Below are 19,596 nucleotides of genomic sequence, written 5' to 3'. Positions count from 1 at the left end.
CTAATGTGTGATAGGCACGTGGAACTTACAACATTAATAAAGGTTGCGTTCCTTTAAGCCACACTTTTTTCGGATTTAGACAATCCAGATTGTTTGGATTTTCCTTCTAGCCGCGGAACAAAAATCTGAAATAAGATTAATCCATACAGTAGCTACCTAGCTCAACGCATCGTTTTTCACTTCTTTCCGCTAAATTAAGCGCCTTCTCCTGGAGAAATGGAAAGAAAAGTAGCTCTTTCACTAGTGGTGGTTCATACTGGAGCTTGTCAACTAAAAATTATCTGGAATTTGATTCAAGAAAATTCAGAAGACAATTTCGAATTCTCAAGTGCTGAGAAGCGCGCTTTTAACACACACACACACACACACACACACACACTAGACACTATAGTTTTACGGTGAAAAAATCCAAGCGTTTTCGCTTCCTTACGGATTTAGTTACAGTGGAACTTGGGTTCAGTATACTACAATCCCTTAGCGACATAGAAGAACGGAAGAGTATAAACAACTTTTGCCTGAACTAACCTTGACCCGTCGCGGTTACTGAAGGACGAGCACGTTCTTGCGATCGAAAAGTAGTTCCGTTAAATGGAAGAAAAATCTGAAACCAGATTGAGATACCAATCTGAACGATCCAAGTGCGGAGGTGGATCGTTCAGATTACAATCTTAGATTGGTTTAGTCCTTTATAGAGGAAAGACAAATCAAATTCTGGATCGCAAAATCCGGAATTAGATTGGTCAAAAGCAAAGAAAAATGCCGCCCGGCTAACGTGCGGTCTGGAATTATACAACAAGAAACAAGTACAGTTTTAAGCTTGGGCAACTGCGACAGAATCTTAGAAATGAAACTGCAAGACTGTTGGCATTGAGTTATCTTGGGATCAAAGTTTTAAGAGGCTTTACGACTGCTTATGATAAAAATTTTGATACATGCTAAAGTTGGCTGTTTCATCCATCACATAGAACAGAAAGGAGTAATAAGCAAGTGTGCAACGACATGCAACAGCAGGACAATTTCTATTTGGAACTTTAAGAAAATACTCCGGATCTTCCAAACAAAGCAGGACCTAATCTTCTGAGAAATAACCTTCTTTTCACCACCCGAATATTACACACTCGCCACATGTACGTCTACATGCAGGATGGTCTTGTTTTCAAAAAGCTACAATCGGCGACAAAATTGTTGAGACATTGTACTTAAATAGGGTGACTTCGGAGAACAAAAGAATCCGCACCCCTCCCCTGTCCCCTCCATTCAAAGTTGGGGTGTTTGTTGTTTTCTATAGGTAGCTAGAACAAGGGCACAACATTGCACGGAGGGGATGGGGGAGGAAAGCTATATTTCCTCCTTTTGAAGTTCATAAAACGTAAAAAAGCCCACTTTTGGGCGAAGTGTCTCAACTCATTTTGTCGCCGATTGTAGGTAATTAGTTTGGTCGAGCGCTAGCTCAGACAACATAAATTCTCCCTCTCCAGTCACTTTGGTCTAGCATTGCAATTCTGAGTTCTCCGATGGTGGCGAACCCAGTGTCCTCAAGCACAGTGTGTATGTACGTGGCCCTAGGTCTTCCTCCTCAGTTTGTCCGTGTTGTGGCTGCACAACACAAGCTTCGATGCCTCCTCCTTTTTGTGTCTAACACAATGCCCAGCTACTCTAATTCTTCTTTTTCTGATCTTGCCAGAAAGCTTTAGGAGGAGACCGTACAGATCTTAATTTGAGATGTTGTCCCTTCGAAAAAACGTTTAGTGCAAAAAACAACAACAACAACAACAACAGTCAAATGGAAAATTTTATTGAGATTACCGGTAAAAGTGTCCCGCATTATATATTACATTTGTATTCAAATATCTTCTAAGTCGCCGCTGCGCGCGCAATCGTCTACTATATATTAAAATATTGCTAACAAACCATTTCGTTCATTCATCCTTAAAATCTTATCATATAAATACAAATCTCATGTCTTGCGATTCTCAAAGAACGAGCACTGACTTTACAAAATGACTCTTTTTAAATTATTCTTATTGAGGTCCATTTAGACGGATGCCGAACTGAGAAAATCTCGCATTTGCTTTAGGATATAGGATTAAGGTGCTCGTTTATCAAATTGAAATTAAAGTTGAAAATTAAAATTAACTTAATACAACTCCTGGCGTATTTCAAAGGCGAATAAGGGCGCCAAATTGCCATTATTAACAAATGAAGAAGACGGCCTTGACAGAGTCTTTTTAAACTTAGTCCATCATCTGTCTACATTACCCAATGGTGCATGTTAAGGTAACATAGTTTAACCTTAGGCCATCATTTGTCTATATTACTCAATGGTGCTGCCGTAATAAAGTTTAACCTTAGGCCATTATCTGTCCATAGTTACCCAACGGTGTTGAGGTGACATAATTTAACCTTGGACCATCATTTGTCTATATTACCCAATGGTGTTCTGGTAACATAGTTAAACCTTACACCATGATCTGTCTATACTACTCAACGGTGCTGCCGTAACAAAGTTTAACCTTAGGCCATTATCTGTCCATAGTTACTCAATGGTGTTGAGGTAACATAATTTAACCTTAGGCCATTATCTGTCTAAAGTACCCAATGGTGTTGCGGTAACATAGTTTAACCTTAGACCATCATCTGTCTATATTACTCAATGGTGCTGCCGTAACAAAGTTTAACCTTAGACCATTATCTGTCTATATTAACCAATGGTGTTGCGGTAACATAGTTTAACCTTAAACCATCATCTGTCTATATTACCCAATGGTGTTCCGGTAACATAGTTTAACCTTAGACCATCATCTGTCTATATTACTCAATGGTGCTGCCGTAACAAAGTTTAACCTTAGACCATTATCTGTCTATATTAACCAATGGTGTTGCGGTAACATAGTTTAACCTTAGACCATCATCTGTCTATATTACCCAATGGTGTTCCGGTAACATAGTTTAACCTTAGACCATCATCTGGCTATATTACTCAATGGTGCTGCCGTAACAAAGTTTAACCTTAGGCCATTAACTGTCCTTATTACCCAATGGTGTTGAGGTAACATAATTTAACCTTAGACCATCATCTGTCTATATTACTCAATGGTGCTGCCGTAACAAAGTTTAACTTTAGGCTATTATCTGTCCATATTACCCCACGGCGTTGCCGTTCTAGTCGTCAAGCTGACACAACATGGCGACTCCCCTCACGACCCAGTGGGTTTCTGGTCTGTCGGACGGCAGGTTCACAGATAGGACATAGTTTGTAGAATGTCCGGTTGTAGAAAGAACGCCACGGCGAGCGCTTGTTTTGTAAACTAAGACAACAGAATAACCCATTACTTAGTTAAAACTAAAAGTAATCATCTATTAATGTATTCTAGAGCGGTCCAGATTCCATTTCGTGTAAGATCACATGGTTTTAACGAGAAAATGAGGCAAGTAGCCTGCGTGAAAACGAAATATATTTTGGCGACAGAGGAAATGGCCGCCATTCTCCATTTTATACCACAAAATTAGGAACCGATAAAGAAAGATGGTAAATTTTAAGCTAGGTTGTGCATGAGAAAGATGTAAGAATAATGATATCCCAAGAGCGTGAAACAGAGAAAAAAATGTCGAGTCCCCGACGGGATTCGAACTTATAACCTCCCATGCAATAAATAGTTACAGATCGCAGTATTTCCCTACAATAACAGTATATCCACTGTAATAACTTTCGTAGGCAGTATGGCATGTTGTTTTACCGTTTAGGCAGCTGGATTACAATACCACACTGGGCAATAGCTTAGGTTGTTCTCGGTAGCCCCAAGTTCAACTCCCTCCCTTTGCTTGCGCCATCATGAGCGATATGCACTTTCACTGGTTGCTATTCAACAAGAGTAACGAACGTTGTCGAGCATAAACCACCTCTTCAAGGGGTAAGCGTCAGGCAGCAAGAAATTGAGACAGTGTGACGCACGGGAATAACGTTTCATACGTCAGTAGGCGAAGAAAGTGCTGGAATAGCGCAAAAAAAAACGGACCATGGAGTGAATGATGATAGCGTCTTGCATTAGCTACACAAAAAGTCTCATACCTGGACAAGAATAGGTCGCCTTTTCCTCGAAATCCGCAGTTTTACCTGGTTTGAGCCAAATCTGTTAATATGTTAATATGTTAAGGAACCTCCACGCCATGACATTGTTCAGCTATTTACAAAACAGTTTGAGTATTTATATTTCATTCTTAAAACTGCTACTTAACATCATCATCATCATCATCATCATCCTTATCATCCTCATCATCACCACCTTCGCTATTTCCACTGAGGCAAAGATTGTCTAGGAATGTGTAACTTGAGCTCATAAAATGTTGTCGAGTCTTTAAGTCACCAGGTTCACCGGCCCAAAATGACAGTCTAAAATAGACTAAACGAAGTATGCCCAAGGATAGAATTTAAATTTTGTTTAAACGTATGCTAGCTCCAACCCGCAGTCCTCGGGCATCTGGGCCCAGATAAGTAAAAAATTGAAATACCTCAGTTGTTAGGAATTGTAACTCAAGTACTAGGGACCTCAAAAAAAAGGTCGCTTACAAAGGATACAATTGGAACAGGATCATAAAGGATCTTTGGATGTGACTCACCGACAACCTGAAAAACCAACAACACACTGGATCGTTATCTATTCTATTTTTTTATTGGGGGCGGGGGCTAAGGCAGTTAGACATACCGTCAACTGCATCTTTAAATACCCCCTCCGTGTTATCGGCCCAACATCCGGTTATAAGCTCCCCCAATTAACCCCCCCCCCCCCCCCACTTTCAGGTCCATCTACCTGTAAATAAAAAATACATCCGGTTATAAGCTCCCCCGGCTATGACCCCCACTTACGAGCCCCCGCCCCCCACCAGTTATAGGCCCATCTCCCTGTAAACAAAATTATAACCCCCCCGGATATACTCCCCTACATTTTTTCCAAATATACTGAAATGAATTCGATTTATTATGACGATTTGAGCCTTAATTGAAAACCCGTAAACCCAAAAAGTATTTTGATGATCAGCACTACTGTAGTGTAGCTTGCTTCGCGCGCTTTTTCTATTCCGTTTATAAGCCCCCACGGATATAAGCCCCTCCGTTTATGCCCCCCCTTACACCCCTTACGAAGATGTATCACCCCAAGGCTTATAAGCGGCAATTTACTGATACGGAAATGAATTAATCAAACCTTGTTTTGTCTGTCCCATCTTGCGCCCTCAATGAACAGACCCTTGACGTAGACGCCATCCTCCTATAAACAAGTAAGGCAAAAAAAGAAAATCATAGTACGCTGATTAAAGAGGAGTTTTACCTTTACAAACAGAATCATATGGCGGGTAGCAAAGGAAAACCTGAGAACAAAATTAAACTTAAATCTGGCGTCTTGAGCGCGCGGTTTTTGACAAAATGAATTCGGAAGATTGTCTCCTCGAAGCGTCTTTTATCAGCTCTGTATTTCCAAACAGGGACCAAGAACAAAATAAAGACTTTGGTTTGTACTGAGTAACAACAAAAAAAACAACAACAAACAAACATTACCGCATCAAACGGCTTCATTCCATGTGCAAACTCAAAGTTAAAAAAATGCCTTGCATAGGATGATGAACACTTCCACAAGGAAGAGTTTCTTAGTAGCTTTTGAATAGCGTCACCTTTAGAGTCGCGTTCTACAGCAAGAAAACAAGTGCTACTGGAAAGTTCTGGTGACTAGCTTTAGTTCAAATGGTCACACCATGCAATAAACAATTTTGGATAGTGTGATAAGCAGCATTGCAGGAAAGCACTACTCAGTAGATTTCATTTTAATAGTCAACCTTTAGGACTATCACCTTACTCAAAAGTTAGAATCACCTTGTACAGCATAATACCGTTTGGACTACGATCAGAGTCGTGCCTTATCCTTTGGGACACTAGAGCGAGGGAAATATGGCCACCCACGAGGACGGAGACACGTGGAGAAAAGAGGGAAAATGATTTTCTCTCTTCCTTTCGCCTGTAACCTTCGTCGCGGTTGGCAGTCTTACATCTCGCTCGCTCCACTATCTCTGAGGTGATGAACTACTTTTCGTAGTCCAACTAACATATGAACGTACTCTTCAGCGGCTCTCATTACGTCACACATCTGATCCACAAAAAACTATTCCCGTCCCATGTAAGGTAATCCAAGACAGTCTTGGATTCTGGATTTCAGGTACTGGATTCGGATTCCTCGTCAATGGAACTTGAATTCCAGATTCCATTCGTTAGTGGGATTCCGGATTCTTGAGTTGTATTACGAATTCCAAAGCCCAGGATTCCGGATTTTAAAAGTTGAAATTTCCTGGATTCCAGAATCCGGATTTAAATTTGAGACGGGTGGGACGAGCAAGTACCATTCAGTAGCGTTCCTAAGTCATTTAACCACACTAAATAATTACATTAGAAACATACAGGCTTGTGCTTCAGGTCTTGCTCCTCATTTGTCACTTCAAATTCAAAGCCCAGGTGATCTATCGGAATCTTGTAGCGTCGAGCAAAATTCTGCATTGCCCCTGAAATATACAAGTATCGTTCATAGCCAGGAGTCGGTGATTTTCCGTGTGTTTAAATACAGTATTACATCAAATTACGTTATTATGATAGGGTACTTCGTGCGGGGGACTGCAAAATCTCATTCTTGATAATTCTTGCTATCAGGCTCCAACTGATCCAATAGTTTAGTTTTAATTAACAGTCACACTTACCTGTGAGAAAGGACTGAGTGAAATAAAATCCAGATATCCAGAACACATTAGGAGATCCTTGATCAATCCAGGTCTGAACAAACATAAAAATGCTCACATGTTTAACAAATGGTAACGAACTACAACACTGGGTAATTGTAACCGTTTCGCACGAGCGCGGGGGAGAATAAAGCGAAAAGTTGTCCGCCTGAAATGTTAAAACCAGAAAACTAGAGTAATAAATTGGAGATGGCGCTCGGTATACACTAATTCTACCATTGTAGATATTCCTAAAACCTTCGAGTAGAGAAAGAAGATTTTTGGCGTAAGGAATCACCACGTGACCATCTCGGCCATGCAGCAGAATGACCGTAGAGTTTCATTTGAATTATTTAGATATTTTCCTTATATAACACGGACCAGTATTCATCTTTATAGGCCTCTCTCGAACCCTAATGACCTTCATTTTTAAATACCCGGAAGGTTTTTCTTTTGAGATCATGAACGCCAAGATAAATTACCTTGAAAAACCTGAGGCGCGCTACTAGGTCCGCTACGTAGCTACCAAGCGGTTTCAGGGATGGGTACGATTTGGCCGCCCACATGCTTGGAACCTGTTGATAAAAAGATACAAAATAGTTACTGTCCAGTCCGGCATAGCCTGCAAGCAAGCCTCGACTCGGGGATACTGAGCTTGCTCGCAAGCTAAGACCGTTAGGGAGCTAAGGGTAGCTGGGACAGGGAGGGGAGCATGACTAAATCAATGAGTTCAATTTTAACATTTGGCTAACAAAGTCAACAGTTAACACAAACAAATAAAACATCGGCGACACATCGCCTGTTGAATAGGCCAGTTTCGAAATATTTCACTGTCTCCGATGTTCGATGTTGATTTATGAAGGAAGTTAAACCAAAGAAATCATTGGGGACCCGGAGCGAGATTAAAAATTCTGTCTGTGGAGAGTTTTAGGCTATCTTCACATTATATCGAATAGCTTCTCGTGCCGACACGAAAAGCTATCTAATGGTCTGGTATAGTATGAACACCTATCTGATATGTGACTCTCAGCGCAGCTTCGCTCCGTCACAGAAATTGCGCCGAAATCACGGTTCTTATGTGTGAACTGAAACCGTATCCGGTATGGTTTTCGTGCTGGCACAAAAGCTATCCGGTATAGAGTGAAAATAGTCTTAATCTTACCCTTCCCACCATCATACTTCCAAACACGTCCTCAAGTTCCGATGACATCACGACAAGACCCTGGGTAAGAGAGATAATAACAGGTTCAAGCAAGTATACAAATAAAAAGATGATCCATTTATTTATCTCTTCCAGGAAAGCTCTCGTGTTTTTTTATACTGGGGTTGTGAACGTCAAACGTACAAGACCAAAAGGGAAAGGTAAGCAAACAAAGAGAGACAAAAGAAAAAGCAGCAATCGCTTCAGTTCCACCCGTTTGGTACTGACTTATCATGAAGTGTGAGGCTACATCAATACAGCACCGGACGATTTTTCGACCGGTTGAAAATTTATACGTTCAGGTGTTCCGTTCACACGAAACTACCTTAGCCGTACCGAAAATTTAGACACCTAGTCGTACAAAGTTCCGTATGAAGAAAGCAAAATTATTTAACGGTTCCGTGTGAACAAAGTGTCGCCCCATGTTAGGGAATCCAAGACAGTCTTGGATTCTGGATTCCACGCTTTGGGTTTCGGATTCCCAGGTACTGGATTCCAGTCTTTTTTATGGGACCTCAAATTCTGGATTCCAATCGTTAGCAGGATTTTCCTGATTCCTAGAGCTGTATTCGGATTTAAAAGCCCAGGATTCCGGATTCCACAAGTAAAACTTTCTTGGATTCCCGAATCCGGATTCCCTTCCATGAGGCGAAAAGTGTACGGTCAATTCTTTCAGCCGGTCGAAAATTCGTCCGGGGCCGTGCATGTGATCGTAGCCTAGCTTAGTAACGCAACAACTGTTCGGTTTACCGTGACACTTACTAACGCAACAGCCAGGGTGTACACTTCTTCCTTGAAAGTTCGCTATCAATCACAGATTAGGAAAGAGCGTTTTCACATGACGTCACGGCGGCCATATTGTTGTTCCAAAACAATGAAACGGCGGTCATGTTGGTGTACCAAGAAAATCCTCTGGGAGTTGAACTCTTTTCTTATGCAAACGCTTTCTTTTGTACCAATAAATTAGCATTGATGCTGGCCACGTGAGTGAAAACGCTCTGTAGACTCTTCAAGAACAATCGTCCTGTTTTTCTTATCTTAAGGACTCTTAAGAGTTATAGGTTGAATATACTCACCTTAATGGCTTTCTGAATGTTTTGAAGGCTTGATCGAACTACGCCTGTCAAACGATTAAACCTGAAAGCAAGAAAAAAGAAAGAAATAAAAAACACTGAATGTAAATTGTCAATCGGTGATAAAAGTCACCGAAGTCGCATTTAAAGCGCATTTGAATTACTTAATTGTGGTAAAGTTTTAGAGCTTTTAAGTACATTAGTCGTTTGTCTGCCTTTAAACCAAATCGTTGCAACTTCAAGGCTTACACTGTAAATTAAAAAGATCTGGTTCCGCCCTAAAGTGCCAATTCAACCCTTCAGGGCAAAGGAGCAAAATTCAAGCCAAAACAGGCCCATCAAAAGCCTATGCCAGCCCACGATGGAACTCACTTCACCCTGCGGGTCCAAACTAGCAACGGGCAATTGGACTGTACTGAGGGAGCCAAAAATTAGGACCAAAAACTAGCACTGTATTTTACTCACCGACACGGCCCCATTTTTAGGGATAAAACAGACTATTTTGATGTACAGCGAACACATAACCGCAGCGGATGATCTCAACGGGTTAAGTGCTACAGCCGACAATCGATAAAGAAAGCCTGATCGAGCAGAACTTAATTTATGGTATAAAGGTAACAAGGACACACAGTTTGCCACCCACTGTAGTATTTCGTACCTAATGAGTTCTTGAAGAAGTACAGTGTTCATCGATTCTTCATACAACACAGGATACTTTTTCTGTAGAATAATCACCACAATTATTACAACATGAAACATTTATACATGCTTAATCATATTTATCTCAGTCCCTTTTGGCTTCTTTTCTCTTTATTCATACCACTTGGCCCCTTACAGCCTCGCGAGGTTTTCCGACAAACGTATTTCCAGTTATAACAGGGATTGTGTTACAACCTAAAATTTTACCTTTTTCCTCACATTACGGTGAAAAGAGGTGTCCGTTACAGGGAGTAATTAGTTCGAGAAGAAAAAGATAACGTGACTAGTTAAAAGACTCCTATGAAGTTTGACGACATAGAGTGACCCTTTGAAGAGGTAATCATTTGGCATTTGCTTATAACCATGGCGGAATTCTTTATGGTATGTCATTTATATGTCAGGTATATCTCCAATATTTTACCGCATTATTTCCTGAAAAAGTATTGTCTATTTAATTTTTAGGTGCAACAGGAAAGTAACTATCTATATCTTGCCGAAGAGCAGTAAACAAAATGAAAAACCTCTTAAAAGTTTGACCCCAGTGGACGCACGAGGAAGGAGAACGCGTGCTATGGTAGTTTTTCGTGTGTGTGTAATACACGTTAGAAGAATCTCACTCACCTGAACCACTTCAGTATCAAAAGGAAGAGGAATTTTAGATAGGATGTCGGATGCTAAATCCTCGATCACTTCCTGCGATGATTTTCCTCCACTGGATGTCTACGGAAAGACAACAAAGGCTTACTGATGGAGACTTCCGAACTAAAAATAAACTTTCACATTGAAAACAAGAGGAACAAATTAAATAAAAAGTATCCAACAAAACTATTTTAAATAAGCTTTGCTATACGTACAAGGTGTTTACGTATAAGCGAATCTCTGTCTTTGTTTTCATTTTTTGCGTCATCAACAAGTGCTTACCATTCTCTAATCTAGCTATGAAAATAACATTGCTGAACATAAAAAGAGGGTAGCAATGTTAGTAATCTCTTAAAATTTGGGGCCAAAATAAGGAATAGTTTCGGAGAAATACGTTTTTAAAAACTGGACATTTGCAAAGACTGTATGGCTCATTTTTTGCCATGCAGGAATTTCGCAGCTTTTGATGGCTGCTAGTTCCTCAGATACTGCTTGTAAATAGCTGAATATTGCCCAAAGTGTTCAAGTAAACCGGCTGTTTCAACTTTTTACTTAAAAGTTAGATCTACACTCTACACGTACGCTAATGAGCAAAAATCAAAGATTCGCCTATATCCGGTGTTGATTAGAAATACATCTAACCCAGAGAAAAATGGGCAGGAATCGTCTCTTTCTTACCTGCCGGGGTAATGTGAGGAGAATCCCGTCAAAGAGCTGTTGAGTTTCGCGCTGATTTTTCGTTATGTCAGCGTTTTCGTGCAAACCAAATACCTGTCAATCACCGAAAACAGTTGTCAATCAAACCAAAGACAGCTTGAGAAACTTACTTAAACATTGCACACAAAGAGTTAACAAGCAGGGGTGACAAACTCTTCAGCGTTTCAAATAAATGCCTTTTCTCGTGCTTACGTACCTCGGGGTGTGGGGTCAGCGGAAGACTCCGGATATACTCCAAGTAACTGTCATAAGGACCCTGTGCTCAGATTTAAACATTAAACGTGAGTTAATCTGATGCAAGGGAAGAAAACAATGATTTCTTGTTTCTTGTAAAGGACAACCCCAGGGAAGCTACCTTTTTAGAAACACTGTCTCCTGCCACTTTCACTTGCGGTTTGTTGATTTACTTCCAAACAAACTTTCGGAAAGTTGCGTCATCTACTTTTCAAACGGCGGCTGGAAAAACCTTTGTTTCTACAAGCCTCCAACAAGACGACAAATTGCGTTTCAGTGTTTATCGACGATTGTCCCCATGTCTTGTCCAGACGCAAATTCAATCGAAATACAGGAAGGCACAAGGAAACGAATAAAACTTAGAAGTTACAACAACTTAAGTTTCATTTACACTGACTCCATGAATTTGCAAATCTTCTCTGCGCGATCGTCCAAAAGTACCATTACCGTTCTTTGTCCCGTGTTAACATTTCTTCCCAGTGGCCTACCATTAGGTGAGAAATCGTCACATCAACAATTTGCCGATCATCACCGACTAGAAACACAGGATCTATTGTCTTGTGGAGATGCAACCGTAAAAATAGGGACAGTTTGTTATGAAGTCTACTTGTGGGGGCAAGTGGGTTGAACAAGGTCCAAGCCGCGCTTGGTAAACATCCAACCCGGACTTAATTAAGCTCACCTCAGGCGGTGCGAAGTAAGAGCCACTGCTAGAAAACTTATAGCTGTCATCTTCGGTGACCTCTCGGCAGTAAAATATGGATAGAATACTCATTATAAGGCGCCTAGGAAAAAATTATAATGATAACGATAATGTTCATGATGTGATGGTGATAATGATGATGACCATGATGATGACGATGGAGATGAGACGAGGATGGCATAGATGATGACGAGGTTTTGATGCTATTGACGATGATGATGATGAAATTTATGGTGGCGGGTTATGCTGATAACGATTAGTAGGACAATAAATCGTAGAAATGGTCTCTGAAACAGTATCCTATGCTTCTGCCAAAAGAGTTCAGCTTGCAAGTATTTAAATTAACCCTGAAAGCCCCAATATCCTCTGACAAATTCTCCAAACTGATCTCCATACATTTCCTTAAAGTATTAGTTGACAGAATTTTTTAAAAGATCAAAGCATTGTTTTCTCTGGTGACAATTTCATTAATTCCCATACCCTTTTTTGTTGATTATGTAATGAGATTGTTGGGAGAAAGTTAATGTTGGTCACTATTGGAACTTAAAGACTTAACTACCTGTCTCTCTCATCAGTGACTCTTCCTCCGTAGTTGCACTGTCCAGTAAGATAGGTTAGAGCCTCCAGCGGAACATCATCATAATCATTAAGAAACATCTGTAGAGGGAAACAGTACCCTAACTGTAAGACTGCACTGGTATGTTTGACACAGAAATACAGTTATTTTCGTCTCTGTCAGCTACGGGTCGCACAGAGCTAATTACAAAGTGAAAAATACTGTGAAGCAAGCGCATAACGTCTCATAATATGTGCTTTATCTAGGTACTGCGATTCTAATATTAAATAACATACAACCCGTCCACTTGCTTCCAAAAATACGCCGTACCAGACTTGCGGAACTCGTCTTTGGCAGCAACTTGCGTTAGTCCACTACTTTTAAAATTATATGAACTTGAATAAAATCGAAATTCTAATTCCGAGTACGGGCCATTAACCCTTCTACAGCCACAGCTGTCTGTGGACAAAAACCAATGAGTCTGTGGATGAAATCCTATTGTGTGACCATTCAAATGAAACATCTTCAGCAGTACTTTCACATGGTACTATTTGTTTTGAATATAGTTCTAACTCTTGAGTCTGTGGATGAAATCCTATTGTGTGACCATTCAAATGAAACCTCTTAAGCAGTACTTTCACATGGTACTATCTGTTTTGAATGTAGTTCTAACTCTTGAGTCTGTGGATGAAATCCTATTGTGTAACCATTCAAATGAAACCTCTTCAGCAGTACGTTCACAAGGAACTACTTGCTTTACAACATTTTTCAAATTGGAATTTAGAACTGTTGTTGAATCTTGACTTAAGCAATCTTTAGTAGTGAAAGGGTGAAAGTACTGAGCGTTGCTCACCTGTTGTTGGCGCACGCTTATCCGAAGGTCGGACTCGTTGAACTCATAAGGAATATTCCAACCCAACGGACCAAAATTCCTTCTCTCTTGAACGAGCGCATGAAAGAAACACAAACTGAACAGCAATTTCTTCCAAACCTGCAGGGAACAGTTGCAAGTTTAGCAACAGCAACAACACCAGGGTGAGGAACACAACAATACTTACTTCAGTTTTATTGCAGCCATTGAAAAACGCCGGGTCCGATATGGGGTCGCTGTGGTATGACCGCAACAGATTCGCCCTGAGACCCATCGGCGGCTCATTCGTCATCTTTACCCCTGAAAGTAGACATGGTAACCTTAGTAATGTAGCTGTGCCCACGGAACCCACACTAGTGTCCGCTTAATACAGGTTCGTTTAGCAGAATACATGGGAAGAAAGGTATACATGGTCGGTACAATTAAAGACCATAGGAAACGCCAGAATATTCAGAACTCAAGTTGCCGGTTTGAACATTTTGGCGTCATTTCTATGGTCTATAAGCGTTTTGTTTTTTACAGTAACATGTACAGGTTTAGCCTGGGAAATCAGCCTACATTTCGCGACGGTACCACTGGTTTACCCGCGAAATGACGTCTGACAAACGACTTCAGAAATTCCATACTGACGACGTGTCACTACCCAGATCTGGATAGTGCTTTTGATTGGTCGTGCCACAAAACAAATTTGTCTCAAGCAATCAGAAGAGCTATCCAGATCTTGGTTGTGACACGTCATGAGTGACGAATTCCTGAAGGCGTTCCTCAGACGTCATTTCGCGGTGAAATTAGTGGTGGGGTCGCGAAGTGCCGGCTGTTTTCTCAGGCTAGTACAGGTTTTAAAGTCTATTTCTGGTGACGTTTCTTGAAAAATCGCGCGCGAAAAAGAGACAGAGAAACAAATTGCGCCTTTTACGTCATTTTCAAGATCTACACTCTCATAGACCTTACCTCTCGACCTATCAGCGCGCGAGAAATTGCTCAGTTATCGTAAAAAGGCGGTATATGTAAGAACATGTAGGCGTTATCAGATGAGGAAAAATTATAGAGCGTTTTCAGTCACGAAGCCAGTGATTTTGTATGTTTATAAGAACACAAAAAAGTGTCTGTTTACACCAACATAATCGCCGTTTGACTGCTTTTGCTCCACCAATATAGCCGATGTGTTGTCGCGCGATAAATTCACTTAGTAGAAAATAACTTGCTTGCGCTTGGACCAAAGAAAAATCACAGTAGCCGGGACACGAAGCAGAGATCAAAGAGAGGGGCGCGAATGAATTGAGAGAACCCTTTCGTTTTCCCGATCACTTACCATTCTGTAAGATTGATACAGGAAATCGTTCGGTTGGGTAACTAGTCAACCACAGCCTAAAACTTTTGTGAGTCTTCTCCGGAATGATGACCTAAACAAAGTCACAACCATGATTTGAGTAATTAACGAAGAACCTTTATTTTTTAGACTCTTGGATAATAGCACGTTATCATGTAGATGTCCCGTGCTTTTTACCTTATGATTATATAATTCACAGTTATTAAATGAGGCTGAGTATGACGTAAAGAATTTATACAGATCAAGAATCGGCCTCGATGAATAGCAACCACCGAGATCAGCATAATTCTTCACATCTTGCGAAAGCCGAATTCAATAATTGTTTTATTATTCATTCAAGATATTTCCAAGTCCTTAATAAGCTTACCTCCTCGTAGAATTTCTTCAAAACTATAGCGCAAAGTTTCAGCGGGTATAAACAGAAGTTTATTTTTGTCTTGCAGATACTTCTCAAAAAGTAGATAACATCTATCGAGTAGTATGTTTTTTGTGTTCTTGCAATTATTCCATTCAGTTTTAGCCAGAAATTCACCTATTTTGGTTTCGGACAGCCGTTAACTATTGCCCAGGCAACCTCGTTTCCAGGAAAATACACCATCGATCAACCTCGTTTCCAAGCAAACATATCATCAAATAGAAGGTATATTGTTCGCATCTTCCAATTATGGCAAGCGCGAGTTGGTTCTGAGGAATTGGGCGGGGGATTGGAGCCTTTCAGAAACGGCAAAATCTTTTGAATAGATAATAATACACATTACCTCTTCACATATCTTCTCTAGGACAGGCATCCAAGAAGTTGCAAGATGGCAGTTTTGCAAGACTACCCAGTCGCCTACTTCAATGGCCTAAAAAGAAAAGATAACTATCGCTTTTCAACTTATCGACTCGACTTATTTTATGATGAAATCCAGTTAGTCGTCCAGTTAGAGTGAGTTATTCCAGGGCGACTATTATACGATTGCATCCTTCCCAAACAGGAATGAACCCTCCAAGGTGTCACCACTGAAATGAAAGCTCTTCAGCAGTACGTTCACATGGTAATATTCTTTTCTAAGTAGTTCTAACTTTTGAGTTTGTGAATGGAATCCTATTATATGGTGTGATCAATCAAATAAGACCTCTTCAGCACCTCAGTACTTCATACGATGCTATTTGTTTTCTACGTAGTTCTACTAGCTTTGGAGTCGTGGATGAAATCCTATGATGTATCCATTCAAATGAAACCTCTTCAGTAGTACTTTCACATGGTACTGTTCTTTTCTAAGTAGTTCTAACTTTTGAGTCTGTGGATGAAATCCTATGATATGACCATTCAAATGAAACCTCTTCAGCAGTACTTTCACACTCTAGTAATTGTTTTGTATGTAGTTTTAACTTTTGAGTCTGTGGATGAAATCCTATGATATGACCATTCAAATGAAACCTCTTCAGCTGTACTTTCACATAGTCCTATTTGTTTTTTAGGCAGTTCTAATGTTCGAGTCTATGGACGAAATCTTATCGTACCACTACTTAAATAAAACTCTTTAGTAGTCGGTATTTTTCCATGAGCTACTTTTTAGAATTCGCCTACGTTGCAGCCGACCCACACGCCCTCTAAAACATTGGTATAATCTGTCTATACCGGCAGTGCAGAGTGTCTGCGATGAAGCCCACACGACTAGTATAAAGCAAAATAAAATAAAACTCCCTTGGAAATGCTTCAAGTGTGGAAGAGTTAACTGCTAACAGAGAGCCTGTTACCTGATTGATCATCTTGGCCGCTATGGGCCCTTGACCTTGACCCAATGAAATAGTCTGAAAATGAGACCTGGTCACACCTAGTACAGGAAAAGAAAAAAGAGAAATTTGAAAATATCCACAACATTGATTTCAAGATTTAAGGAGGTGTTACGAGAATCACTGTGACGCAATTAAGGAAGGAAGATACCGTAAAATTCCGAAAATAAGCACTGGGGTTTATATTTTTCAAAGGCCCTTTTTGAGGGGCTTATTTTTGGAGGGGCTTATCTACGGAGGGAAATTTGCGTTTCAAAATCGATTGGGCTAGCCATATAGTTGGAAGTAAATTTACCGTTTTTGCTTTGTTTTACTTTGTATGTGAGGGCAATTTTCCAAGTACAAGCCCCCGGGGGGCTTATATTTGGAGGGACAATTTAACGGAGGGCTTTTTGCGTTACCGCATTGGGGGGCTTATATTTGGAGGGGCTTATACATGGAGGGGCTTCTTCTCGGAATTTTACGGTAGTCACTCTAAAATTGGCTGCTCGAAAGAGAAGTCACCAATGGTGCCTAACCCTGACCCCAAACAATACTGAAACAATTGAAAGAATGACATGTCATTGTTTTCTACGACCAATCAGGAGGGGTCTTACGAGCAGCTCCTACACAACTGTAAAATCGAAGTTGATTTTCCCATGAAAACCAAGTAAAATGGCTTGTCGGAGAAATCTCTAACCATGAAAAACACTCAAAGGTAATAAAAAGCTGTAAAAATGTCCACAAGAAAACCACGAAGATGTAGAAGTGAAGTTGGTGGACTCAAGGCAAGAAGAGAAGGGAAATAGCAGCAAATTTTTCTCCAATGAAAACACGATTCCCTAAAAACATTCTTTCTTTTTTGGGACCATTCAACAATATACAGTGAAACCACGAAATAACGAACCTCTGTATAACGAAGTCCTCTGTATTTTAACGAACGATAATCTTCACCCCAGTATTGGTTAAATATATAAAAAAGAACCTCGCTGTAAAAAAAAAATCTCGTTATAGCAGATAAGTCCCAGTCCCCATGAAGTTGCCACTTCCCACGCCCTTCGTAATATCCAGGTTCCACTGTATACGGAAACAGTACCAAAGAAAAAACAAGGTCTGGATTTTTAAATATATTTCCCTTACTGGAACAACATCAACTGCATGAAAAACATTATGAAGTATGTATTTGTAACGGTTGGAAGGCGTTAACGATACGTCAGCGGTTTATCACGCGGCGCACAGTCTTACCAATGTCTTCTGCAAACTTGACCAAGCTAGCCATTGGATCGGCTCCGGGTGACAGCACGAATATTAACGGTACACAGCAGTCTGAGTCCTCATAACACTTGGACAGGTCAAAGGTGGGCGGCTCTATGAAGGTGGGGCTCATGTAGAACGTGATGAAGTCACGCACTCCAAGAGTGACCTGAAACGACAAGAGAGGTGATGCTTAACATCGGGGAGCACCTCTTTATAACTATATAGACTATACAGGGCCGGCCGTGCCGCTAGACAAGGCATGGGTTTTTACTTGTCTGTCATAGGGTAAGGTAACGTTCCAGGCGCACACAAATCATGAGGCCTACACGCCCGGGGGGCACTCACTAAAACGCTTATACGGGGAGGATCCGCCCGAAAGGCGTACCTTTCTCAGGCTTCAGTATCTGAAAGGGTAGGGATTTTACTTGTTAACGTATAGGGAAGGGTAGTAAAATCTGTCATTTCGGTTGGTAAAAAGGCCCGAAAGGGCAAGCATATGCATTTTATCGCTGTGAAAAAGTCGAGGAAACGTTCTGGTTCTGTGATTTTAAAACTGTACATTTACGGCAGTTAAAAGGGATGCATAGTTCTAAACAAGGCATTCGTCAATACGAGGCATAGGAAAGGGGTACCTTTTCTGTCGATTAAAGTGGTACATAAAAGGGCAAGTGGTCGGGCCTCGGGAAGGAGCTTTCCCGTATAAAAATGACCCCGCCGGGGCTACACGGTTGAAGGTTATTCCAGTTTCTGTGACACGAAACACCCAGGAGCACCACATTTACTTCAAACCATTTCCGACTCGGCGTTCATTTGCCACGCAGACCTTGTTTTGGCTCGTCACGGAATCCTCCCCAACGTGGCAGGAACGTGTGACGAACCCCTAAGAACGTCTGCGTGGGATGCTAGGTACAATGTTAATATAGCTTTCATCCTGCACCTTATCTGGCCTGAGACATCTTAAAACAATTAGATGCTGTATTTTGTTGAGTTCATCTTCCCACGGTTCTGGGAGTGGTTCAGTTTGGGGATTAGCTGAGTCATAAAATGCTTTCCACTCTGACAGCTATGAAATAAATAAAAAGAAATAAAGGGCAGACAACACTTAACCATTATAAAATCATTTCATTACCCAATATTTCTTCAAACAGTCTATCTTTTTCTTACTCCAACGAGAGAAACGCGCGAGGGCGGAAAAAGTCCCACGCACGCCCGATTGGAGTCGCTAGAAAACTGAAGGACCTCGCTTCTCGCGGAAATCTTAAATGGGGGTGGGTGGGGATCCTAGGGCCACCGCGATGTAGTTTCATACAAAATTTGAAGTCGAAAATCTTGCAGTGCAAGGACTACCACATACTTCCACAGGACTTAACGATGCATTGCCCAAGCTATGAAAGATTTGTGACAGGGATCTCGTAAAAATGATTCAGAAATGATTCAGACACTGAATTTAACGTCAGCTGCGCTTTGCTTCAACCTTGAAAAATTCAACTTCTCGTGGAAATTTAAGGCGGAGAAAGAGCGAGAAAATTTTAAATGTGAATTTTCATCACGGTTTACAAAAGGCTTCATACAACGAAAATGTGTTCATTTATTTGCTTCTTTTTTTTTCAGTCAGAGGTTGCCATAAGTTACCTACAGTGGTGGCTTAATAAGGCCGCTTTCGCTCTTTCAAGTCAATTGATCTAACTGCCAACGTAGCGTTCGGTAAACACACCCTGAATCGGTAACCCAGAGGAACAAAGCGTAAGGTGAAAAATATCAGATTGATAAGGAAAGTAATAACGGAACAAAAAATCCAATTCTAA

The 19,596-nt window shown here is 40.8% G+C and overlaps 1 protein-coding gene across 1 annotated transcript in view; it reads right to left on the bottom strand.

Annotated features, from left to right (window-relative positions):
- Positions 1 to 1,778: 1,778 nt before the first annotated feature.
- LOC140948623 (dynein axonemal heavy chain 3-like) overlaps positions 1,779 to 19,596 on the bottom strand; it is a 97,685-nt gene continuing 79,867 nt past the window's right edge. Inside the window, exons 76-97 of the mRNA XM_073397889.1 lie at positions 18,729 to 18,854; positions 17,780 to 17,957; positions 16,520 to 16,596; positions 15,535 to 15,621; positions 14,759 to 14,849; positions 13,634 to 13,746; positions 13,429 to 13,566; positions 12,579 to 12,676; positions 11,999 to 12,101; positions 11,279 to 11,338; positions 11,044 to 11,136; positions 10,348 to 10,446; positions 9,686 to 9,747; positions 9,031 to 9,091; positions 7,916 to 7,975; positions 7,236 to 7,328; positions 6,736 to 6,808; positions 6,443 to 6,543; positions 5,202 to 5,264; positions 4,577 to 4,624; positions 4,070 to 4,130; positions 1,779 to 3,308 (exon numbers count right to left, since the gene is read on the bottom strand). Of these exons, the coding sequence (XP_073253990.1) occupies positions 3,163 to 3,308; positions 4,070 to 4,130; positions 4,577 to 4,624; positions 5,202 to 5,264; positions 6,443 to 6,543; positions 6,736 to 6,808; positions 7,236 to 7,328; positions 7,916 to 7,975; positions 9,031 to 9,091; positions 9,686 to 9,747; positions 10,348 to 10,446; positions 11,044 to 11,136; positions 11,279 to 11,338; positions 11,999 to 12,101; positions 12,579 to 12,676; positions 13,429 to 13,566; positions 13,634 to 13,746; positions 14,759 to 14,849; positions 15,535 to 15,621; positions 16,520 to 16,596; positions 17,780 to 17,957; positions 18,729 to 18,854 (2,031 nt within the window). The 3' untranslated portion in view covers positions 1,779 to 3,162. The remainder of the gene's footprint in view (positions 3,309 to 4,069; positions 4,131 to 4,576; positions 4,625 to 5,201; positions 5,265 to 6,442; positions 6,544 to 6,735; positions 6,809 to 7,235; positions 7,329 to 7,915; positions 7,976 to 9,030; positions 9,092 to 9,685; positions 9,748 to 10,347; positions 10,447 to 11,043; positions 11,137 to 11,278; positions 11,339 to 11,998; positions 12,102 to 12,578; positions 12,677 to 13,428; positions 13,567 to 13,633; positions 13,747 to 14,758; positions 14,850 to 15,534; positions 15,622 to 16,519; positions 16,597 to 17,779; positions 17,958 to 18,728; positions 18,855 to 19,596) is intronic.

Source organism: Porites lutea, chromosome 9 (genome assembly GCF_958299795.1).
Source record: "Porites lutea chromosome 9, jaPorLute2.1, whole genome shotgun sequence".
NCBI lineage: Eukaryota > Metazoa > Cnidaria > Anthozoa > Scleractinia > Poritidae > Porites > Porites lutea.
Note: the sequence above shows the minus strand (reverse complement) of the source record. Positions and strands in the feature narration are given on the sequence as shown.